General features: G+C 34.0%; 1 protein-coding gene across 1 annotated transcript in view; it reads right to left on the bottom strand.

Annotated features, from left to right (window-relative positions):
* LRP1B (LDL receptor related protein 1B) overlaps positions 1–27,412 on the bottom strand; it is a 576,984-nt gene that overhangs the window by 509,376 nt on the left and 40,196 nt on the right. The window contains 2 exon segments of the mRNA XM_087859483.1: positions 7,324–7,473; positions 26,897–26,991. Of these exon segments, the coding sequence (XP_087715609.1) occupies positions 7,324–7,473; positions 26,897–26,991 (245 nt within the window).

The raw sequence follows: 27,412 nt of genomic DNA on the forward strand, positions 1-27,412 counted from the left end.
AAATGATTCATTTATTTTGTTAACACTGACTTAAAACAAATGTGTGCATAACCAAATCAAGAGAAGTGAAAAGCCAACTTTCTACTCATTAAAGGGCTGAGTTTGTTTTTGATAGGAGACTGAAAATGCACATGAAACATGCCTTTTTCTCCTCCTTTATTGATCCTAACAGTAGCCAAAATTCAATATCCTTCTAATATTTACATATTAAGCCTATTCTGGCAAACTGCTACTTGAAACAGATCAATAGTATAATATATTTAAACTGTGAAGGAGAACAGAAAATATCAGCTGATAGAGTTTAAGTATTCATAGAAAATGCATAATTAAAGATTTTTTTTTTTGCCTTTACCTGTGATTCAATCTTTCTTTTATTTTAAAGAGAAGTTAGCCAAGTTTTGTGAGTGATTCTAAGATTAGATGGGTATTGGAGATAGCTACTTAGATATTTACAAAAAGTACAAACCTATTCTAAGACAAGTAATCTAAGCAATTCTATGTTGTAAACATCCACTGAATTCTCAACTAAAAGTCAAAGTAGAATAATTTTGCCTAACAACTTGAATAGAGTCATATGAACTGATTAGCATAATTTCACAAGCGAACACTATTTTTATTCACAATTTTTGTTGTCTCTCTACTTAGCCATTTTGTATATAAGTAAAACTACTTATCCATTTTGTATAGAAACATTGACATTGTAGAGGCCCAGAGAACACTGACCCAAGATGGGCCACTTCTGCATAAAGATTATTTTGAGTTAAAAGCAATCAAAACCCAGCAAATGCAGGAAAAGCTCTTTGCCTCCTACACAACTGCCTAAACTTACATTGGAAAGGACAGCCTGTAATAGGAAGAGAGAACTATTAACAGAGACTCCCCTTTACCTAAAAAACTTAACTGCAATAAACAGAGCAACCTGGTTTTTCTAAACATTTCTTTTCTCCTTCTTGTTAATAAGCTTTCTCCCCTTTGTACCCTTAGGCCCCTACCCCTCTCCTTAGCTCCTATAAGTTCCATGTTGACTCACTGTCGTTGGAATTTCTTGTGTGTAGATTCCTCTTGTATACTCAGTTAAATTTGATTTTTTCCTGTTAATCTGTCTCATGTCAAGTTGATTCTAAGTCCAGCTAGAAGGACGATAGGACAGAGGAAGTTCTTTCTCTCAGACAACATTCAAGAAGAACATGTCATGTTAACTTTAGAATTCTTGTCTGTAAATACCACCATAAAGACAATTTCCAAAGGTCATATAGCACCAGAAAACAAAACAAAAATTAGATGCACAATTGAATCTCAATGAGACTAACTGTATATTCAGTGCAGTAGCAAAGAACAATGAATAAATAGCTCATAAGATTTGAGTGTGGAGTGAAATTTTAAATTCAAGCTTATACCCCCATGTAGTGCCCAGAACTCAAATTCTTGCCCTAGAAAAGCTTGACAGATTACTACATGACACATTTTAATGGACTATATCGAGATCAGCCTGTGATTAAAGAAGATGCTGACCATTAAATCCACAAGTGCCAAGGATTTTCTATATAGACACACAGATTTCTTTAAGCCTGCTTAAGCAATTCCCATACCTTCGCTTCTATTTTAAATCTATGGTCCATTTGCCCCAGATCCTCCCTGTCCCAACCAAAAAATACAAAATACAGGTAAGTCACCATCCTCCTATTTCCTGAATTCCATCTTAATTTTCTTCAAATACCAGTAAGTCTGTTCCAGCCAGTTCATTTGTTTAATTTGTGTCTTTCCTCTCAGGGCCATGAATTGATTTTTCTAACTCTCTCTTCAATGTGAACACAATATATACACTCTGCTCTCAAAGTGCGTATGCTGACAGAGAAAAGGAATACTATGTTAAATATAATCCATAAATAACCCACAAACCCTAATTTTAGTCAATAGTTTCAACCTCTTCTTCCTTTTCACAAAGACACTTAAAATTGAATGGCAACTTGATTAACTTAAGTTTACCTCACTGTCTCCTGCAGGCATTAATGATCAGGAAAATGCCAAAAGTTATGAGGAAAGCTGAACAAACACAAACAAAAAAGCTCTGTATCTAGGTAATCAATAGTCAAATATAGCATAGCTGACTGTACCCTATTTATAGGACAAACAACTAAAAAATCATGTAAGAAAATGTTCTAGAGTATCATTATTTCATGAAAATGATATATTTATAAAAGAAAATTCCCGTAAAAAGGCGGCTAAATACTGAGAAAAATATCTAAGACAAATAAGTAGTAGATACAATTTTAGAGCTACCAGCTATTGGATTTGAAAGCAGAAACTATTGTTTTTGCTGGCTCTGACAGTTTGAGAAAGACAATTGACAAGGTCATCTTTTTTTTTTTTCTTTTTAATGGGGAAGCATTTGATATTTAAAGTTATAGGCTAGTTTCAGTTGAACTGAAATAAGATGTGGACCTTACATTCATACTTTCTGCATCTCTATATGCCTCAGGCAGAATACAAGGTCTGGTCAAACAAGACCACAAAAGCTTGCTGGAAAGTCATATGTCCTGTCCTGTGGAGAGAGATCCCTTCTCCTCTGTAAATTATGCCAGCTCTACCAGGTGATTGATTGATTGATTGATTGATTGAATGATTGATTGATTGATTTTACCTAGTCTCCTTTACTGGTATAGCTGGGCATTAGCTGCCTTAACTTCATCCTCTTCTCTAAATAATTCAAAGCCACCAGTATAAATGATGATGATCAAACCAAAGCTGAGGAATAACTGCTGTTCTCTGGGCTGAATCAAGTACACCCAACCATGGTTTTTGTGATGGGGGTTTTTGTTAGTTTGCTAGGTTTATCTAGTGTTAATTTCACAGTTAGCTTATACAGTATGTTAGCCTGCATTTTTTTTTAATATGACTGCTTGCGAACATTTAAAAATTATGAGATTTTTGTTTGTTTTAACTGGATTTCTTGCCTCTCTTGCAAAATGAAAGATCTGGCACAACTGCTTAATGTTCTTTATGGCAAAATTAACTGGATCTGAGAGGTGAGGCATTAGCTTTCTCCACTTTTGTCATACTTCCTACCATTCCCAAGTGAGTCTGCATATTGAAGCCCAGACTCAATTTCTACCAACCATCGGTTTCTACCATGTTGGAATGATTGGGTTTTATTATACCTGACACACTTTACTATTCATAATTATTTTGATTCTATTAAATAAGGATTTGATTTTGTAATTCTGTTTATAAATGAATGAGTTCTATAGATGGAATGACATACAAATTACTTATCTTTTTGCTGTTTTAAAAAATACCCTCAAAACTCAGTACTTAAAACAATAAACATTTGTTGTGTCTCATAGTTTCTGTGGGTTAGGAGTTTGGGAGCAGGTATATGGGTGGTTCTGGTTCAGGATCTCTCTTGAGGTTGCTATAATGCATTGGCTTGGGCTATAGTCATCTGAAATCTTAACTGAGATAGAGGTTCTACTTTCAAGATGACTGACTCTCATACATGGCTGCTGGCCAAAGGTCCCAGTTCCTTGCTGTGTGGACTTTTCCACTGGGCTATGTGGATGACCTCATGACATGTCAGCTGGCTTTGCCCTGAGTCAGCCAACCAAGAAAGTGAGGACAAGGAGGAAGGCTCAGACCTTTTATGATCTTAACTCTAAAGTCACACACCATCACATTTGCCTTATTTTATTCATGAGAAATGAGTTACTAAGTCTAGCCCACACTTAAGGGGACAGAAGTTAAGCACCACTTCTTGCAAGAAGTATCAAAGTGTGAAATTTGGATATAGCAGTCTTGATCCTGGGGTCTTGGACTTGGTTAAATCATCAAATCATTGCTTTATTAACCTTCTACTTTACCTGATCTTAATATTTCAAAGTTCTTTTCAGTTTCTTTTGTATATATATTTTCCGAATAAAACTGGGAACTCTAAATCGTTATAATTCATCATCTTTCAGGTTTGAAAAAAATGATAAGTCTCTAAAGAGATTTTTCATTCAATTTTAGGAAAATTACTTCTAAACTTTGGTGAAACACAAACTTTCAGTTAGTTATCATTGCCTAGGTAGTATGTCTGAGGAGCTGGTATACACTGGCATGTAACTGGTAGCTTCATAACTCAATTATTTCCTTGCTTTCTAGATGTGTAATATCAGTTTTACTATAGGCAAATAGCTCCTTAAACATTTGTAGCTATAATTATCAGTAATCCCCTAGATAGTGAGCTGTAAAGTTCTTCTGTTTTACTTTTATATTGCCTTTTTTATATGACTACGATACTTAGCCTCTGCAGGAAACAGGTCATCACCCTTTAGTCCATCCCCAAAGAAAAAGAGGAGAGAGGTTCTCAAAGAACGGGGATTCTGAGCAGCAGACCAAGTTCAGAGCCAAGTGAGGGAACTTTGCAAAATAGAAGTTGTTTGCTGCTTCTCTAAGGTATTGTCCTTGAAGTTTCAAATCTCCAAACTAAAGATGTATTTAGATATATCCACTGAATGCATTGTTGACAATAGAAGCATTAATAGGTTTTATTATATTTATTTTTAACTTTCAGGTTTGATCAAATTATGGTGGCAGGGAGGGGTATACATACACAGCCATTCACTTGTTAAAATAATTTTAATGTATGAAAAGTTGGGTTCCCATGCAGTGCTAATGTCCTATCAGTTTTACAGTGCTGACACAATATAGGCATTATGATTTCCCCCAAACTTTCACTCTTCCATTTTATCAGGGAACAAAACTAACTGACTTTATTTTATTTTGCTACAAGGGACTACTGCTCTATTTTTGACACTTTGTTTACAGCATTGAGTTCTGTAAGTTTAGTATTCATTTTCTACTAACAGCAGGGTGGGTAGCAATCATGTTAGCAGAAATAAACCTTCATAAAGCTTTCCATTATTCTATGAGGAAATGATTTTTATAGTATATGTATATATATAATATTCACTAAAAACTCAAAGACGTTCTTTGAAATGTTATAACATATTTTAACATTTTTCCCTCTAATTTATTGTGTTCCTTGGCTATATTATTTCCTAGTTTAGGTTGATTTCATAAGGTATATTGGAATTCAATTTTTGAAAACATAATGTGGGTGGTGATTTGGGGATTGTTGCAGAATTTAAACTCTGCTATTTTTACTCAGATGATTTAAAATATGTATAAATATACTACATGAAATAAATTTTTCTTGTTAGTTTGGCAAAGCTGAGTAATAGAAAATAAACTTATTTTCCTTATTGCCTTATAAGAAAATTATAAATAAATTTATGCTTTAAAATAACCTACTTGTCAAATACAATCCTTGTGTGTGTGCATGTGTGTGTGTGTGTGTGTGTGTGTGTGTTTAACTTCTGAAAACACAATGCTGTACAAATAATACAGAAATTGTCCAAAGGCTAGAAAGAAACTTGGGTCATTATTAAAAATAAGATATATTTTTACAAGTTTAAATTTCGCCTCTAGGGGAAAAAAAACTTAAAAAAAATAACACTAATTCTAAGAAACAATTTTTAAAAAAATGGTGAAAATGATAGCAGAAAGACAGCCATTTAGGATTAAAAGTACAGCAAAAGAAAGCCCCTGAACGTCCGATGCCCAGTATGCCAGATATCTGCAAATCCCCAACAAGGTAAAATTCCAGAGTATTTTAAAGATTAAATTAAGTGATGCCAGATCTTACCTTTGATGTTTGTAAAAAACTCTACATTATCAAAATGTATTCCCATGCATTTCCATATGATTCTCACAACTTTATTAAGGCAAATATATTTATTACCTGTATTTCTCAGCTACTGAAACTGAAATATTCTTTGTGATTGATGATTGGTTGAAACGATCTTTTTTTCTCTCTCTCCCTCACAGAAATGTATGTTCTGTTTTGTTTTGTTTGAGAATAGTGTCAATGTTTATATTTGTACTTCAGAGACAAATACACACTGTCTGTACTTAAAAGATTGTAAATACATGTTGAACTGAACTGAATTTTAATTTTTTTCATATATCCCAGACTCATCCTGTTTTAAATAATAATTTGAAATATGTAAACCTTATTCACTTTTATTCAGATATTTTAAATCTATTTGAAATAAAAGGTGATGAAAACAATTGTTTTTAGTAGAGAATACGTTTTCACATCTTTCTCAATTAACCACTATTTACTTTAAAACTTTATATATTAGGCAACAGACATTAGTGAAAACAAAACCAAAAATAATTAACATTCAATTTGGGAAATGATAAGAGGTGAAGATTGTAGAATATTTATTGAAAAGACTTAATTTATTACCTACATAAATGTTTAGAAATACATTCACATTGACTTTTCATAAATAGTATATATAGTTATATATATATAGTATTTATGTATATACATATAATTATATATAGTACACACACACACACACACACACACACATGCTATCCAGAATACCTTGTATTTTAGAATTGCAAATATAAAATCAGTTTTCTGATTTCCTGTAACCAAACATAACTACTGAGGTTCTATGTGGAAGATCTAATCCTCATACTGCTGACCTACCATGAATGTCAGCTTAGAGCCAGCCATTCATTAAGTAAAGGCACAGCTATCCTCACCAAAAAGCAGTTCTTAATGGTATCTACTCTTACATCTTTTCTAAAACTCAAACTGCTTTGTATTAAAATTCATATTTCAAAAATCAACTTCTAGTATCAATATGATAAAAGTTGATTATTTGTTCTATGAAAAGCCATACCTCCCTGTGATCTTCCTAATTGTCATATTCATCTGGCATCTTTTTACTTTTCCCAAAGACTGAACCGAAAAGAAGGAAAATGAGGCTCAAAACAGTAAGACTACTCATCCCTAAAAATAAGAAAGAATTATTTGTGGGAGAATAATTTCATTCTTTGGTAATTGGGCCCTGTGGCCTTGTTTTTTGAATTATCTGTGTGAATCAAGATATCCTTTAAAATCAGAGATAAGCCAGATTTGACTTTATTGTGACAAATACACAAGGCCCTTACACTTTAGAACACTGCAGTAGAACAAAGAAAATAATCATAAAATAATACAAGGCACAGCCAAGAATTAATAACGATAAAGTTTGTATTGCAAACAGCACAAAGTCCCTGATCTGGATAATCTTACAAGCCTGCTTGCTAAGGTTAAAAAGAAAAAAGAAAAAAAGAAAAAAAAAAAAACTCTCATAGAGATGTATAATTTGAATGTGCCTCTGGTGTTAATGGAGCGGTAACTTTTCTAAGCTTTTAACAGGTCATAATTAATCACCCCCCAATCAATACATAGCATCCTAGCTATAGAACCATTACACTTACCCATGATGGTTAGGGCTGTAGCTTTTGTTAATTCTTCTTTCATTGACTCTATTACTTCTAAATTACCACCATCCAGGTTGCATCTATTTATGGTTCCATTTCCCGAACTGATCCAATAAAGCTTGTTTTCCACATAGTCTATCGATAGACCTGTAATTAAATTATACAACTTAAACATCACAGTAGCCACTTAAATAGTACTGTTCACCTAGCACTAGATTTGAGGGGAAAAAATAAGTTGCAAGCTTAGATTTTTGTCTTTAAAAATAAGATTTGGCTAATAGGGAAATATACTGTTTTAACTATCTGTGGAACAATATACTTTCAAAGGCACTTAAGCATTATCTCTGTTGATTATCACAACAATCTGTGACACTGAGAGCAATGACTGTCTCGTTTCATGAATAAGAAAAATAATACCTAGAATAGTTAAGAAATCTATTTGAGTCCACAGCTAGCAAGTGGAGCTTACAGAAATTTTAACAAAGTTTCTATTTCCAAATTGACTGCCTGCCCTCTTTGTTACATGGCTTTGCCTCAGAAATTTTTAATGCATAATACTCTTTTGGGAAACTAATACCATTGATGAAATTTTTAATTCGCCCCTACTTTCAGTAAAATTTACTTTAGGCAGATTTAGATTCAAGTTGTTGGTTTCAATGATTTTCAAGTAAATACAGAAGTAGAATTTCAAAAATCTGTAATGTCACTGAAGCACGGAATTGAATTGGGCTTATTTAGGATCTTTCATGGGGCAATAAATCAACCCTCTAGTAAGGGAACCAAGCCAAAGGCTTAAGGTCATTATCTCCACGTCACAGTATATCACTGTAGGTTAGCTTTATTGCATTTTATGGACAATTTCATATGTTATAGTGGTACTCATGGTTTTCAAAGGTCTCAGGATATGTATATTTTGATTGCTGAGGATTCTTGGTACACATCTACTTAATTACTGGCATGCTCAGTAGGCTCAGGGTTCATGTTACAATAACTCTGTCGTTCCATGTTGGTCTTCTATGACCCACAACTACTTGTGGAAAAGCACATGTGGACATATACTCAGGCATACAGTACTATAAATTGGTTCTGGAATCTTCCTCAGAGAATGAAGGAAGCAAACCACAAAAACAAACAAACAAACAAGCAAACAAAAACCCTTCCCTATTTAAACAAACAAACAAACAAAGACAGATTAAAAAAAAAAAGGAAGGAAGGAAGGAGACACTTGGAGAGAATCAAATGAGTTCCAGTTCATTGAGAAAGAGTTAAATACAGTCAAAATATTTCCAGTTACAGATAGTCCCAATCCAGGGAGTAGAATTGATTTATCAGACCAGTTTTGATCAAGTAGAAATAATACTACAAGTCTATACAATATATCAGCTATTTATTGATTTATCGGTATGTTTTACTAATAGAGGTCTGAAAGGTACAGAATAAAACTAATAAATAAAATCAGACATTTCAGGGATAAAGTTTTTAGGTATTTTTTTTATGACTACTGTGGGGGATTGGCTTTAAATACTTTAGAAAATAATCAAATAAAAACTATCACACTCATGTTCTTTGGTGTAATATTTTCAGGTTGAAGGTCATCCATCATTCAATTTTTTATCAGAGGAAGTTCTGTTATTCTATAGGTACTTTCGGAGTCAACTCCATGCATTTTTTCGAGTGAAAATCCTGGTTTAGACCACTTACTTTTCAGAAGGTCTATTTTACCTTCTGCTTAGTTGGCTATCTAAATCACATATATCTAACTTTAATCAGCAATGAAGAATATCTTACTAGAGATTTATGGTACAAAATATACGCCAAACATTTGGTAGTCATATTTTCATCAAGAACTGAATTAATACATTTATGAAGAATTCCTTCTAAGCAGTTATCTATCCCTCTAGATATTCCAAATTTTCTCTCTCAATCAAGCCAAACCATCAGAGAGCTATCTGGGTTTTTGTCCCTCACTTAATCTGTTGCTGAATTGAGCTCTGGCATTGTGCCCTTGATTTAAATGAAGGATGCTATAAGAAGTAGCCATAGGAAAACCACTGTTACACTTTTCAGGATATAGTGTCTGAAATAATATATCACATAGTGACCTCTTTATACAAGGACCCACGGGAGAAATTTCTTTCAGGGCTCAGTGCCAGAAAAAGCAATAGTGGAAAATATAAAATTGTAACTGATCATATTTCTCTCTTTGCTTTGGCTGCAAAGAACCTAAAGAGTCATATTTGTGACCCATCTGCAGAAATTGTAGAGGAATTGCATTTACACCACTAACTTCACCCCTCTATTATTTTTCTTCACCTTGATTTTTAAAATCAATATTCTTGGCTGGCCTTTGTTGAGGGATTAAATTTGTCTAAGTTTCCTCAACCTCTTTTTTTGAAGGAAAGGGTGCATTAATACCAAATGTGCCCAACTCCAGATTAACCCACAGTGTCAGAACTTTCTCATCCACCTAACACTCCATGATTTCTAGACTCTAACATAGGCTGTGTAAAGCAGTCATTATACAGAGCAGGGAAGTGACTGTTTTGGGGTCAGAGTTCCCCACAGTTTACTACTCAACATTTTTGTTCATGGACTTTTGAATGCCTAAAGAAAAGAAGCAGTGTGGTAGTGAGCTTTGATCTTCAATACCGAGCATATTGCCTAGAGAAGAGAAGAAAACTTATAAACACTGAATGCATGAATGGGTTATTTAATTAATTCCATTAGGAAAATTGTAAGTTGTCTTCAAAGAGTTCTGCCTGCTAAAGTTGAATAATCCCCACAACAGAATTTCTTAATACCCTACCTATACCTGGATGCTATGACAAAAGGGAAGAAGGGCAATGATTCAATAGGTCTACTTGGCATGGCTTAGGTTTTTGCTTCAATATTAAGATGGAATAGTTTAGGATTCATCATTTTAAGAGTCACAGGAAAAAAATAATTAAGTTCCTATATTAGCCTAGTCATGTGATATGTGACCTAGCTACCTATGTGTATCTTCTCTTCTGTTAAATGTATTAGCTTAATCTCTGAATGTTCTTTTTTTTTTTTAAAGATTTTATTTATTTATTCGACAGAGATAGAGACAGCCAACTAGAGAGGGAACACAAGCAGGGGGAGTGGGAGAGGAAGAAGCAGGCTCATAGCAGAGGAGCCTGATGTGGAGCTCGATCCCATAACGCCGGGATCACGCCCTGAGTGGAAGGCAGATGCTTAACGACTGAGCCACCCAGGTGCCCCAATTAATCTCTGAATGTTCTTGAGCATTCCTGGGTTTATAAAATAGAATTGAAATATTTTAAGATTTTATTTATTTATTTGAGAGAGACAGAGCATGAGTGGAGGGGGAGGGAGAAGCAGACTCCCCACTGAGCAGGGAGCCCAGTGTGGGGCTCCATTCCAAAACCCTGAGATCGTGACCAGAGCCAAAGGAAGATGCTTAACTGACTGAGCCACCCAAGAACCCTGAACTGAAATATTTTTTAAATTCCTATTATGAATTCAAGAAACTGGTGATATATGTTCAAAATTCTGATACATGTTCAAAATTCATAGATATATGCATGTTTAAAAGTACTATTTTTAAAGTGCTTAATATAAATATTTTCACAGGATAAGATTTTTTTTTTTAAGATTGTATTTACTTATTTGACAGAGAGAGAGACAGCCAGCGAGAGAGGGAACACAAGCAGGGGGAGTAGGAAAGGAAGAAGCAGGCTCCCAGTGGAGCAGGGCTCGATCCCAGGACCCTGGGATCATGGCCTGAGCCGAAGGCAGACACTTAAGGACTGAGCCACCCAGGTGCCCCAGGATAAGATTTTTTTATTTTGTTATTCTCATACATTTAGGTCTTAATAACATTGAAGAATTAATTGGTGTCCATTCATTGGAAAAATTTCTGAATTGAGTCTCTGTTGCACTGTTTCAAAAGATGAATCACTAAGCAGTGAACTGATAGTGTTTTGATGCAGTTGAAACTACTCGGTGATTTTAGAATGGTAAATCAATAGCTATGAGAAAACAGATCAAATATGAGCATGTTTATAAAAGTGTCCTAAAACCTATGCAAAGAAATATGATTATGTTTGTACTAAAAGGTCCTCAGAATGGGTGAGGGTGACTGAAATTAAAACATCTTCAAAAGGACTGTCAGATCTTTCTGCAGAATATACCACTATTAACATAGACTTATTTCTATAAGACACATTTATTTTTAATACCATCTGGATTTGGTAATCAAAAGAGGAAACCTAGATTCAATAATGTAACAGGTGTATCAAAGGAAGAAAAGTCATCATTTAAATTTAAAAACCTTTATGAAAAGGAAAATTTATCTTTTCACCTATCTTTTCTATTATTGTAAAAATGCAGTTAATTCAAATGCTTTCATTCTGACCCTCTCTAAGCCAAAGATTTCCCTTCATGTATTATTTTGATATTTTGATTTAAGTAGCCCAGCATATTTTTTAATTGAGACAATGTAATTTGCCAAAATTATGTAATTGCTCTTATAATAGAAATACATTAATATAAGAAATAACTACATAATATTTTTTTAGAATAAATATAGTCTAACTATATTTCCGTATATTACTAAAAATAATTAAGTCCATTGAGTTTCAAATTTTGTCACAGTTAAGATTGGGAAGTTCAGGGGCACCTGGGTGGCCCAGTAAGTTAAGCATCTGCCGGCTCAGGTCCTGATCTCAGTGTCCTGGGAGGGAGCCCCATGTTGGGCTCTCAGCACAGTGGGGACTCTGCTTCTCCCCCCCCACCCCCGCCCCATGTGCTCTCTCTCTCTTTCTCTCAAATAAATAAATAAAATATTTTTAGTTTTTTTAAAAAATTTAAAAAATACTGGGAAATTCACCTTATGTGTCTCATTTCTTTTTTAAATAACTCAAAATTAAATCAACATACTTTGCAATATGGAATTAAAGCAAAAATGCAAATATATAGAAAAAAAGAATTTTTAAAATTAATGCTTTCTAGAGATGGAAATTTCTTAATATTTTTCTGACACCAAATTTCATTTCAAATTTTTCATCCCTGGCTATGCATTACAATTATCTGGAAAACTATTAAAAATACTGTTTCCTGGGCTTCACCCCCAGAAATTCTAATTTAATTGGTTTGAATTAGTCCCAGGAATCAGTATTAAAAAAAAAAAAAAAAAAAAAAAAAACCTCTTCAGGTGATTTTAGAATAAAAACATTAAGAAAAACCTTTTAAAAATTGCATATTTTTATAATCCTTCAAATTTGAATATGTAATAAGTTTAATGAGGCCTTTCAAATATTGCTGGGATGTGTCTTATGAGGAGATCTCTTTGGACACAGAGGAACACTAAAGATATAGAGGGGAAGAAGGCATACTACAGATATTAAAACATAGATAGATGATTAACTTTAAAGCCTCTAGACATGAATAAAAAATAACATTGAAACCTTCTAAATATTCTCTTTGTAGCATTATCTTCAGACAATAGAACACAACTCCTGCATCTAGGATTGTTATAGTTGTAGAAACTGACTACTAAAAATACACAGTAGGTGAAGAAATACTGTAAAACTGCATCCCCTACCAAACCTGTAGAAGAATTATAATATTCTGGATACTGCAAAATGGATATCTTTTCAGAGTTCACCAGAAGGGGCGTTATTTTTTTGGGAGGCAAAACTGTTTCTGAAACATTGAATTTTTAGCTCCAAAGGAGCATGGTTGTTCCATGAGGAAGTAGAATGGGGTTAATTGCCTATTCGCTATCAGGCTGTCTCAAAAAATCTCTCTTAAAAATGCTTAGATTTTATAAGTGCAGAAATAAATATACTGAGGAAACCCGAGCACTCTTTGTGCTTCATTCCTGCCTTCTCTCTGAGGTAAATAGAAATATAAGCTTTCAATCACCTTTCCATCAGCTTGTCTACTCATTTCTGGGTTCATCTACAAAAGACTAGTCAGCCTCCACCTTGTTACACTCTCACTTCACCATTATGGAATTGTAATAATAATATAATAGTATTGAGCACATAGAAAGTGCTCAATAAATGCTAGCTATTTTTTAGCACTACAATTTTTTGTGTTTCTTTTTCAAGCTAAAATCCTATTCTAAAATTTGCAACCACCTCTTTGGTAATCCCCACAACTGATAGTTTTTAGATAACTTGATGTGAGGTACATTCAGATTGTGCCCTTCATTCGTAATTACAGTATCTCTCAATGATTGAGCTACATCATCATTTGAACCTTTTGTTCTGTAAAGCCCAGTGAAAGACATGCTTCAATCTGGGAGAAAATATTTGCAATCCACATATCAGACAATAGAACGCAACTCCTTCTGCTTCTGGGATTGTGATAGTTGCAGAAACTGGCTACTGAAAACACACAACAAATGAAAAAAAGACTAGTACCAACAAAACTACACTCACAACTCAACAGTTAAAAAAATCCAATTAAAAAATTGAGCAAAAGAAATGAACAGACATCTCACAGAAGATATACAAATGACAATTAAGCACATGAAAAAGATGTTTGACATCAAAAGAAAGTGCAAATTAAAGTAACAATGACATCACTCCACACCTGTAAGAATGCCTAAAATAAAAATAGTGACAACACTAAATGCTGACGAGGATTCAGAAAAAAACTGGATCATTAACACATTGTTGGTGGGAACGAAAAACGATACAGCTCCTCTGGAAAACAGCGGAGTAGTTTCTTATAAAACTAAGCATACTACTTCCATAGGACCCAGCAACTGCGCTCCTTGGAATTTATTTCAGAGGAATAAAAACTTATGTTCACACAAAAACTTGTACATGAATCTTTATAGCAGCTTTATTTGTAGCAGTCAAAAATCAGAATCATGCCACCACCTCCAACAGGAGAATGCTTAAATAAACTGTGGTATTGACATATCATGGTCTCCTGCTCAGCAAGAAAAAGAAGAAAAGTACTGATATATTCAATTTCAATGACTCTCCGAGGATATAAGCTGAGTCGAAAACAACCAATCCATAAGGTTACATACTGTATGACTGCATTTATATAACATCTTAAAAACACAAAATATTAGAAATGGAAGACAGACGGTGTGGGGTGGAAAGGGGAAGGAGGTGGTAGGCAGGAGAGAGGAGGCATGGTCATAAAAGAGCAGTATGAAGGACCACTGTGGTATTGGAATTATTTAGTATCATTTTTTATTCTTTTATTCTTTTGTTTTTCCACTTATCCGTAAGAACTTCTTTCATTTTATTCAGTATCTTGATTTGGTGTTGGAGCATGTGATAAAATTAGATCTAAAATTAAAGACCCAAATACATACAAATAAAACATGAAATCTGAATAATATTAATGGACTGCATGAAGGTAAGTATCTGGGTTGTAATATTTTATTGTAGTTTTATATAACATTCTGATGGGGGAAAATTAGATGAAGTAGACATGGAACCTCTCTGTCTTATTTTTTATAACTTCATGTGAATCTAAAATTATCTCAATAACATTTTTAATTTGAAAACAAAACATTTTATTCAAGAAAAAGTTGAGTATGTAAGGGATCAGAATATACCACTCCAAAATATGCCACTTTGGCTTAAGAATTATTCTGATTTGAAGACAAGTAAGAAATGGCAGACAAAAAATAAAAGCTCTTCGCCCTCCTTTTTTGCTAAAAGCAGTCCTAGCCTCTTAATTACTAGAGACCAGTCTAGAGGCTTACCAGCCCCAGGAAGGCACTGAGAGGCATCTACACAATAAACCTTACTAACACAACCCTTATCACCTTCCATTAGTTTCCCTCAGATATTTGCCTTCCCATAGTTTGCCTCCCTTGTTAAGTTCAAAACCCTCTTCCTTTGTCATTATTCTATAAGTTTGCTGCTCTTTGTTAAGATGCTAGATAAGCCCAACTTCTAACCACTCCTTTGAGTTACTGATTAGCGAGTTTCCCTGCATCCATGTGTGTTACTCCTGTTAATAAATTTTTCTGTGGGTAGTTTGGCATTTGTCAATCTAATTTCCAGGTCCCTACCCAGAGAAAGGTAAATAAATAAATAAATAAATAAATAAATAAATAAATAAAGGGGGGGGGCTGGTTGTTTGTGTTTGTTTGTTTTTTTCCTCCACTGCAAGTGTCTATACTACTATTATCTTAACCAGACCTAAATTCTTTCTTGAAATCATCCCTCTCCATATACTCTGCTTTAAAAAAGTCACTGACAACAAATAGAGTTACAGAACTAAGTTAATTAGCTCTTTGTTGCTTATCTCCTGGAGCTAAGATTTCAGCATCTCCCTCATCCTCCCTCACGTTAATCATTTTATCTCAGACAATTTATCCTATATTTCAAGCTCTCCCTGATTGACAAAAATTACCTGGCTTGTGAAAATAACATATGCAAAATTGGGGGAAAGATCAGACTCAGTGACAGGCTTTTCTTGAGGAGTGTTTTGTTCTAAAAGATCATTTTAAAAGGTTTAATACCTATAGTTTTATAATTCCCCAAAACTGTATTTATAGCTTGATAGGTAAAATAGAACAAAATATTTTTAAAAGCACTGGATTGTGTCATTTGAATATTTTAAAATTATAGTTCCTGTCAATATAATCCTAAACATTCCCTTGTGTTAGATTTTTTTCCCTAGACACACAGAAGAATTCAGAGTTTTTTAGACATATCACATGTTTGTGCCTTTTATGCTTATTTTTCCTTTCTACTAAGAATAGGGTAAGACCGTTCTCTTCTGTCCCTGCCTTAAAAACAAAAGTATATTTTTCCTTCAAGATCCAGTTGAAATTTCAAATATTACCAGTTTGGGTACTATACTTTTCTCTATTTTTCTTGCTCACACAAAATTGGTGGTCTCCTCTATTTTCACAGTGTCTACTTATATTACTTTTATGGTGTCTGGAAATAGTACTCATGAATGACACTGCATCAAATGATTTGTAATTATTTCCGTCTTTTTACTTCACTGGACTATGACCTTCTTGATAATGTATCCCAGGTTTTGTTTTCAGGTCTGGCACCCACTATAGACTTCATAACCTTTTTCTAATAACCTTTTTTTTTTTTTTTTAACACTTGATAAATTTGAAAGAATGAGTAAACAAATCATCAGATGAAAAAATATAATAAATTTAAATTATTTGTGTGTATATTAATGTGTAATTTTAAGATCCATTATTTAATTCCTCTGGCCTTTTTCGTAAGCTCTTGTTAACATTTATTTTGGGGAACGTGACTTTATATATTGATTATATTTCATGCATTATAAAAATGACTGTGCCGAGTAATAAGTATATTTAAACAACTGCATATATCAAGCAAGAAAATATAGACAGAAATTTGTTTTGATCTTATTTTTAAAAAGTGAGTCCCCTGAATTCTTTTGGCGTGATAAAAAGTGCTTATGAATGTTATCCATGAATAGATTTCAAAATTCACATTATACAGCATATGGGTTGGAATGATTAAATAATAATTAAAAAAAAGTTTGGTAGGTTTCAAAAAGGTGTATTTGAAGGCTGAGTTAAACACATGACTTTTGGTTGGGATTACACTGAAAATGAAGAGAAAATATCAAGAAAATAAAATATATACTACCCTAGATTCTTAAGAATAAGCCATGAAGGATAATGCTGATTGACAAGCCAAGTTGCTTTATATGAGGCTTAAGGGATAAAATTCATAATATGTAAACATTTTAAACATGGAAATGGCTTTAAGTAGCAAATTAAAATCTTCTGTTATGCAAACTGCTCTAAGCACTTCATGTATCCAAGACGGAGCAATAAATCTTAATTGAGAATATTTAGTTCAACAATGGATAACTGGAATGTTGATTTGTATTTAACAGAAACAAAGTTATTCAGCCCAAACGGCCTGAAGGCTCCAGTGACTTAGTCTTCAGTGATACACAGTCCTAAAATGCCAAGTTGGGTGTTTTGATAAGATTATGATGCACTTCTATTTCAAGTATGTCACACATATGGATGTAACAGCAAACAAGCAAGGAGAATCCAGTGAATTACAACGTAAAAACAATTTCACAAATTAGAAAGCCTAGTATACCAGTGGCATTGCTGTTTAAAAGCAGCATTTAAAGATTCAGAAATAATTAATAGCGAGGCACGATTGGCACAGAGGTGAAATTGCTTCGTGTGTTCCCTGACTGCTTAGAAAAGCTGACTGCTGCGTCCTAATTGGGCCCTCATTTCTCAGGAGTACCCAGGTTCTGAATTTTTTTCCTCCTACTTTCCATGCTTGAAAAAGTACCAGTTTTATTCCCTGATCTTAGCTTGAGGTCACGTAATTACTATAGAAATCAGCCTCTCTGGGCATAGTATAATGGTTAAGATTTAATATGGCTTTAGAAGCAGATAAACTTGGATTTGAATCCCACTCTACTATCCATCATAGGCAACTAACTTCTTTCAACAAGCCTCACTTCTGTATCTATAAAAGAAGGGTAAGAAACCCTTCCAGAAATGATTAGTGTGAGATGATTAACACAAAGCATTTTAGAAGTGCTTGACATATTCTAAGTGCTTAAAAAGCAGTCACTCTAATTATGTTATTTTGTTGCCAAAGTGAGGGCGGTTCTACTGTATCACGCATCCTAGGCTAAGGAGAAGCAAACACAAAGGTGGGGGTTCATGATGAGAATACAGGTTCCATAAAGGAGGATAGATAATGATTGCTTTGGATTGATACTTCCCAGCCTCACCAAACAGAATATTGTGTTTACTCCTTACATCTGGGAAAAATAATTTATAATCTGATAATCAATATGCCCGAGGAGAAAAGCAACTGAACGGTAGCTCCTCTTTTCCTAATCACCTAATTTTCTTCATGGAAATGGTTTAGAGAATGCAGTGGGCAGAAGTTTCAGCCAGAGATTGCCCAGACAGACTCATCATGAAAAAATAATTACAATAATTTTCTGCAGTGCAAAATACCAGTGCGGTTCAATAAGTAAATAACAAAGTAATAAATATCCCTATGTATATGTATTTCATGGGTATAGCGATCATGTACAGTGAGAAAGATAGGTTTGTATTTACATTTTACATACATTCATGTGTCCACTCAAGGTACCGGAAAATTCCATTTTAGAATTCATCTCAGGGGAATAGTTCAAAGAGAATCTTATAAAGTGGGATTACAATGCCATCAATTCTTGGGAGTATTTCAAAGATTATTCTGTACCAAATGTTTCCTTATGAGACTTAACCTTCATTCTGAAAGAGGCCTTTGGATGCCTCCATTGGATCTCAAACTTTCTAGTTGGGTTCTTCTTTCCAGCTTGGCTTTTGGTTAAGGCGGAATCTTGTGGGCAAAGCATTCTCCGATGGGAACCAAAACTACCCCCTCAAGCAATAAGGACTGACCTGAGGCAGCAAGACCCCTCCCAGATTGACTCCAAGATGGTGATCCATTGGCCTTTCACTGCCTACCTGCACTTACCCACCACCTTTGCCCACACACTTTTGCTTATATAAACCTGGAAGTATTTCTATCATTCTGGGGGCAATCTTTGAGACATGAGTCCACTGCTTTCCTGGTGTTCGCCTCACCGAAATAAATTTGTTTCTGATTTCACCATCACTCCTTTCTCTGTGTTTGGATTTTGTCACCAGTGAGTGGCTGAACCTGGTCTCTTTGGGACCCTATGAGCCAGGGGCTTTTGCCCCTCTGTGCATTAGCTACAATGCTACACTAAATAGCAGTTCATATTTATATATAAAACAAACAAAAAATAGTCCACTTATTTTCATCACAGCTCTAAACTCTCCAGCGGAGAAAAAATAAGTAAACAATAGCAAAAATAATAATTTTTTTTAAAAAAGAAAACAATAATCTGAAATGCTTCCGATTTTATGTAAAGTAGTAAACAATATGTTATTGAATATATTTTAAGAAAATGGTTCAAGCACACAGTAAAAACACTAATTTAAAAAAATAGTTACGATGCAACATAATTTTAACCTATTTTATTTTTTTTAAGATTTTATTTATTTGAGAGAGAGTGAGCGAAAGAGAGAGCACAAGCAGGGGCAGAGGGACAGGGACAAGCAGACTCCCTGCTAAACAGGGAGCCCGATGTGGGGCTCAATCCCAGGACCCTGGAATCATGACCTGAGCCGAAGGCAGATGCTTAATCTACTGAGTCACCCAGGAGTTCCCCCCACCTTTTTAGAACGATTTTATTTATTTATTTATTTATTTGAGAGAGAAAGAGAGAACAGGAGCAGGAACAGGAGGAAGGGGCAGAGGGAGAAGCAGATTCCTGGATAAGCTGGGAGCCTGATGCAGGACTCAATCCCAGGACCCTGAGATCATGGCCTGAGCTGAAGGCAGACACTTAACAGACTGAGCCACCCAGGCACCCCCAATTTTTAACCTATTTTAATCAATGCCTATAATAGCTTGAAACCCACATCATCTTACCTGGCCTCCATTCCACCCAAATAAAGAATTTGAAGTGACTGAATATAGATAGGACTTTCCTGCTGTAAACTTATTCACAATGATATTTTTTATAGTTCATTTATAGATTACAGTCTCTCTAGCTTATTGGGATAGATCAAAAATTACAATAACATGATCAGAATGAATAAGGTATTACCGTACAAAGAATTTAGCTTTATCTTTACACCCAATACTGAGGACTTGTCGATAAGTAGATAACTTGACCGAGTCTATTTTTGTCCTATTCTTTCTTTTTAGGAGAAATCTCTGAGGTGTTAAGGACAGCCAAATAGCCACAGGGTTAGACAGGAGAGGGAGGAGAAAGAGCAAGAGGAACATGTGGAAAAGCAAATTTGGAAACAAAATATTTCCAAATTTTCCTCTCTAGCTAGCCATGTTTTATTTATAAGCAATCCTGTTGACATAATTCTTACACTCTATACTTTGAGAAAATTATGGCATAAATATAAATATTTCCTACTCATCAGAAAATTGAAGGGAATGCAACATGGACAACACTCAAATCACTTAATATGCACTTCTTTCACAAAGTAATCTTACTCAACTGTGATATATAAATAAATCTTGGATTTATTCAATCATGTAAGAGCCTGTTGCTATTGGATAGGAAACAGTGGTCACTTCATTCAGCAAATATTTGTTGAAGATCTACTTACATGTCAGCATTGACCTATGAGTTAAGGACACAATGGTAAATAAAACATATGGTCGCTAACTCTGTAGTTTCCTTTCTAGCTGGTAAGCAGCAGTTATTCAAATATTCAACAAACAAATGGAAATCTAAAATAATGACAAGAGCTGTAAGATGAAATGGTGCTAAAGTGTTTATTTTAAGAGACTTCAGCCTTGTCAAGGGAGGTCAGGGAAAGCTTCTTCAGAGAAATTAATTTTTGAGTTGAAATCTGGCAAACAGGCAGACAACTGAGATGGGAGACATTTCTAGGAAAGGAATACCTTGTTAAAATATGCTGATAGGGGAAAGAGTCTGACAAGTTGAAAGAAGCAAAGAAGGAAAATATGGCTGGAGTGGATAACTCTGAGTCATACGGCAATTCTTTTTACATAGTAAACTCCACAAGGGAAGGGTCAGTATCTCCCGTTTGCCTTGTTTCTCAGTAACTGGCATTCTGTAGGAACACATTTTTTCCCATTTTCTTCAAGAGGCCCACATACATACAAACCAACACGTGAACCCTTACCACATGTTTCTGACTCTCTTTCTCATTAGTATATCATTGCTACAAAGCAAGTATTAACATAAAAAGTCATCTCTGTGTCATCCACATTGCTTAGCATAACACATTAACATTAGCCACTTAATACATGGATTTGGATTTAAGAAAGAAGGGGTATTGTAGAGATGTTTGTTTTCCCTTCTTTTTCTTTCTTTCTTTCTTTCTTTCTTTCTTTCTTTCTTTCTTTCTTTCTTTCTTTCTTTCTTTCTTTCTAATTTACATGTGGCTACTTCTGAAACATTCTTAAGCACTGTTTCTTTTTCTCTTCCTAGGTTAAAAAGGACACATTATCATGCTTTACATAGTAATCTATATCAAACATGTTAAATTCAGTGTAATAAAGTTATTTGCTCAGCCTCCATTCAGAAAACATGGCTAATTAATACCAGCTAAATTTCGTTCACTTACTGTTTCTGCCTGATAGAGCTTTTACTCGATTTTCTGTAAATATTTATGGAAATTTATGTTTGCATCAACATATACAATTGCTATATTTGCAGGCATATAGATCAGTGGATAAAATATAGGAAGGTTTGTGTTTAAAAATTGTGATGTTCATTTAATGTGTCAACCTGGCCTGGCTATTATCCCCAGTTGTTCAATTAAACACTAATCTAGATTTTGCTATGAAGGTATTTTGTAGATGTGGTTACTATTTGCAGTCAGTTGACTTTAAGTTAAGGATATTATCCTAAAAAATCTAGGTGGGTTTGATCCAGTTAGTTGAAAGGCCAGAAGACTAGAACTAAGGTTTCTATGAGAAAGAAGAAATTGTAGCTAAGGTCTACAGTTGAAGCGGCTGCCTGAGACTTTCCATCCTGCCAGAGGATTTCAGATTTGCCTAGCCAGACCCCACAATCTCATTCCATAAATCCTTGTAATAAATCTCTTTATATATCTAAATCCTTATAACTACACATCTCTTTCTCTCTTGCTCTTTCTCTCTCTCTTCCTCTATCTATCTATCTATCTATCTATCTATCTATCTATCTATCTATCCAAACACACTACTGGTTCTGTTTCTCATGAAATCCTGACAGACACACAACTGTCTCACATCTCCTATTGTAGATCGGTTTTCAGAGTCAGCTAGTGAAGAATACATCAGTGTACACAATTCTTCACAAAGGATGCTTTTACTATATTTTAAATGAGTAAAAAGAAAAACCAAAAAGAACCTATGACACAAAGGCTTAATTTTATAGAATAGAAAACCCAAAATACACCTTATTGTCCACATTAACATGGCTTTACTATCCACTGTCTTTAATATCATAACGTACTATTCTAAGAAACTTCTGTCTAGTAAGTTGGGTTGAAGATAATATTACTGCAAATTTCAGGAACTTCCTGGATAGCCCATCAACTCTTCAGCAAAAAAGCAACAAATGACATTTATACATCAAGACTCTTCAACCCACCTTCCCCAAAAATCTATCTGTAGCTACCAATCCAGAATTACATAATGATCTTTACTCAATGATCCCAACTAAGCCTTCAATTGAAATATCTACCCTACACCAGACTTCCAAATTTCAACTACTATTTCAATGTTGCTTTTCCCTCTCTGAGACACTGCTAAAATATTGATGACTTAATGTTCTCCCTCAGTGTGGGAAGTAAGAAACTCAGCTTTGTCTAAACAACAGATTATTTTAGGGATATTTTGAAAAGCCAACATTTAACATAGAGAAGAAATTAATAAACACGCATATATTCACTACCCAGAACTAATCAATATTAACATTTTACTGTTTTAATTTGAATCTTTTTGTGAAATATGAAATAAATTTTACTAATACAGTAAAGTCCCTTTTGATAAAGATGAAATTTCCCTTTTAATGTTATTATTGTTCTTCCCAAAGAGAACTGCTATTGTAAAATTTGTGTGCATATTTCCAGTTTACCTTTTTCCATTATTTTATAAATATATTCATCCAGGAGCAACACATATTAATGTTGTATGTTTCATTTTGAACTTACGTAAGTGGTATCATAAGTACCATTCTGCTAATTACTTTTCTTACTCAATATTTCTGAGATCTATTAATGTCTTTTTGTATATATATATATATAAACATATCTGTATTTCAGCACATAAACATGCTGCACTTATTTACTCATTCCTCTTTTGATGAAGATTTAGGTTCTTTCTAAATTTTTTATTATTATAAACAATGACATATTGAATATCCTTGTACTTTAGATTATATATTCTTTTTTTTTAAAGATTTTATTTATTTATTTTACAGAGAGAGAGACAGGTAGTGAGAGAAGGAACACAAGCAGGGGGAGTGGGAGCACAAGCAGGGGGAGTGGGAGAGGAAGAAGCAGGCTCCCAGCAGAGGAGCCTGATGTGGGGCTCGATCCCAGAATGCCGGGATCACGCCCTGAGCTGAAGGCAGACGCTTAACCACTGAGCCACACAGGTGCCCCTATATTATATATTCTTTAGAGTATATAAGTGTGGAGTTGCTGGAACATAAGATATTGCATATGTGCCTTTAATTCTAAAAATAGCTCCAAAAGGTAGACATTACTATCTCCATCTTATAGATAATAAAACAGCCTTTGAAAAGTAAGGAAGAATGTTTAAAATCACTGAGTTAATAAGTATCAAAGCAGGGATTCAAATCCCTATTTGTTTGGTTCCTAAAACAACTTTTTCCTCAACCATATTGTCTCTCAAACACACCAAAAGGAATGTTTTGTGTGAATGTGAAAATCATTAAGTTGTCCTTAGTTTCCAAGTTCCTGAAGTTCATTCTTCCTCTTGTATCTTAAACCTTGAACAATTTAATTCACTTAATCCGGAGTGGGCAGTTATTTAAGATGGCGAATGTTAACAGTTATGTTAATGACCTACCAACATAGAAATATTGCTCATTATAGGGAAGTGAGGAAGAACAGAGGCAGGAGATAACTTCACCTGCTCACTTGCTTCCTCTGTACATCAAAAATAAAGATATCTGTGGGCAGATATCTGTGTGGCAGAATATACTGGGGTGAGGATTTGCCACTGAACATCCAGATATTCAAAAACATAAAAAGGGAAAATGATTTGTTACATTTAAGTATGGACAACACAGTCTCTCATTTAGCATTGTGGACACCATCAATTTTAATACCCGATTAACATGACTAGTTAGCTAAAGTTGAAAGTTACATGAAGAACTTGTAGGTAATACCTTTTTGTAGAGAACTACAAGAAGAGGAGGGCCCAGCTGTCTTTTTGCTCCAGGGCCTGTGTTGGGAAGCTCTGAGAGTAGAAACCAGCTACTTCAAACTTGTTTACCTTTTAGCATTAGCAGCAAAACAATATAGAGTTAAATCCTCACATTTGCATAAAATTTTGTTCATCTCAGAGGCCTACTTGGTACACATATTCCTCTGCAAGATTTCTAAGGATTCTATTGTATGTTTATTCTTCACTGAACTCATTTATACTACCAATACTACAGACAATCAAAACATTCACATTCCAGTCTATTGGACCCAATGTACCTTGTATTATTACTCCTGACAGGTTCTATTATTAAAGGCCAGATGTTTCCTTAATAAATTTTCCTCATTCAATCCTCATGGGAACTTAATAAAATAGACATTTTGTCTTGATTTTACAGTTGAGGAAAGCAAGTACTACCAAGCTAACACTAATTTGCTGAAGGTCATTGAGTTAAATTTACTTAACGGAATCTAAAATGATTTAGGTTCTTGTGTCCCTTAAGGAAAAGGGCAGTGTCAAATTTTTATCAATAGGCCTAGTACAAAATCTGATACTCCATAAAAATCTGCTTATTGAATGAATGAATGACTTGCAAGCCATACTTATTAATTCTGATTTAAGGCATAGTTTGCAATGAGGTTCTGGGTTATTTTGGTTAAAATGGTATATCTTACACAAATTAAAATTTAAAAAAGTATCATCTTGAACTGATTTTAAAGTGATTTCCAAATATAACAAAAATTGACATGCTGTAGACATCTAATATTTGTTATTGAATATTGAGTCCTTATTCATACATGGCTAAAAATATCACTTGGTGCATAAGACCTTGAGGGCCCAACTACAAAGTGTAAATAGTAATACCATTTTTCTTATATTTTTTATATAAGCTGTTAGATTTTTTAAATTTATTTTGAGTAGGAGAATGGATATTTAGTATTAACAAAGATAAGGTTTTCCCATTATAGAAACAAGCATTTAAATGAACATTTTGGTGTAACCTGTGGCTACCACATTACAGTATAAGGACTTTATTTGTTCATACTACTTTCATCATATTCACTTTTCCATATTAAATATTCTGAACAATTCTAGATAAGCACCAACTGAATTGCTTGAGTCCAAATTAAGTCTTCTGTATGGGTCCTAATCTTGTAAAGGCCCTTGCTTCTTTTGTCCTATCACTTTCCACACAGAAGTATTAGCATTTCAATTTGCTTTTAATTTCTAACACTACCTTGAATTCCAATTGTGTATCAAATCTTAGAACAGACAGTCCAAAGAAAAGAGTTGTTAATATTGTCATTTTTTATCAGAGGATTATTCTATAGACTACATGAAAATAATTATTTATTGCAAATCTTGGTGATACTACACCTTCACTGAATCATCACTAGTAAAAATGAGCTACTACAAATAAGGATACTATCACATTTCTAAAACTAAGAATAATTGCTGAAAAGCTTTATGGTGAATTGATTTTATGCCCAGAATTAAAAGTATACTGTGTTTGGGGTGCCTGGGTGGCTCAGTCGGTTGGGTATCTGCCTTTGGCTCAGGTCATGATCCCAGCGTGCTGGAATCGAGCCCCGCGTTGGGCTCCCAGCTTGGCGGGGAGCCTGCTTCTCCCTCTACCTCTGCCTCTTTGTGCTCTCTCTGTCTCTCTCCCTCTCTCTCAAATGAATAAATAAAATATTTTTTAAAAATATACTATGTTCAATTCAAAGCAAAATTATGATTTTCTTTGTATATTCCCTCATTTGCATTTAATATGATATCAAAATATAGGTTCATTATTGGATTTTTTAAAAAAAGATACTTGAGATGACAAATAAGCAGTGTGATAACTCCTGTTTCTTAAAGAAATTTAAGAAAATATGAGGAAAGAGTGATTAGGATTTGAAAAAAAAATATATAGATAATAATGTAAAGATATCTGTACAACATATTAACTTCTAAAAGAATCTTTGTAGTTAAAATTTTAAAAGATGTTTTATGTATATATATCAGAGCTTTCTTTCAGCACCATGGAGTTTTATCTAATGATTATAATGGTTAGCCACAGTAGAATAACAAACCAAATAAACCTACTGCATAGTGAATAAAAACTGCTAAAAACTAAATACTTAAATCATTATAACTATTAATAATGACACAACAATGATGATCAGGGGAAGTCTTAGTAAATTATATTGCCACTGCAGCAATGTATCAGGTATTTACTACTGAAAGTAATTTCTTAATTACATCAAGTTTTAAGTGACTTCACTACTAAAGATACTATAAAAGTTCTCATATCAAAAGAATTTATCTTCCTTTCTTCCTCTCCCACTCCCCCTGCTTGTGTTCCCTCTCTCGCTGACTGTCTCTCTCTCTGTCAAATAAATAAATAAAATCTTAAAAAAAAAAAAAAAAAGAATTTATCTTCTTATCCACAAAAAGAATGTTTCCTCCTTACCCAACATAGACCCAATGGATTCAATGAGATTGATGAATTTCTGATTGAATCTGTAACATTTTCTTTTATGTTCTAGCTCAAAGATACATTGTATAGGTTTGCCATATTAAAAACTGCAGAGTTTATTAAAAAAGAAAAAAAAAAAACTTACCAACTGGTTCCTTTTGATTCTGAAAGAGAATCTTGCTATTACTGCCATCCATGTTTGCCATGTTAATTGTATTTCCATCTGTCCAGTAGAGTTTCCTTAATTTATGAGATATGGATTAAAAATATTAAAGATAGACCTACTTGTTAACTAGAAACATACACTGAGGAATAAAACAATGTCAAAGTAAATTCATGGTTTAGGATTTTTTTTTTTTTTTTTTTTTTTTTTTAGGAAGGGCCCAAATTGTTCAGCCACTTTCCAATGGTAATGTGCATGTTTGCCTGGGAAGAAACTCTTCCTTGTTCCTGTCACTGAAGGACAATCATCTCACTTCCATTTTCCTCCTACATTCACAACTGAAATATTTCCTGTGACTATAGTAAATTATTTCCATTAAGAGTAATTCATCCAGATTGAATCCTCTCGGTTTGATACCAAAGAAGAAAACAGCCATTCCCTTTGAAAGCACTGGGGAGAAAGTATTTTAACCCTACACAAGCTCTCTACATGGGTACC

This window comes from Ursus americanus, chromosome 1, assembly GCF_024610735.1.
Source record: "Ursus americanus isolate L20-20 chromosome 1, mUrsAme1.1.p, whole genome shotgun sequence".
NCBI lineage: Eukaryota > Metazoa > Chordata > Mammalia > Carnivora > Ursidae > Ursus > Ursus americanus.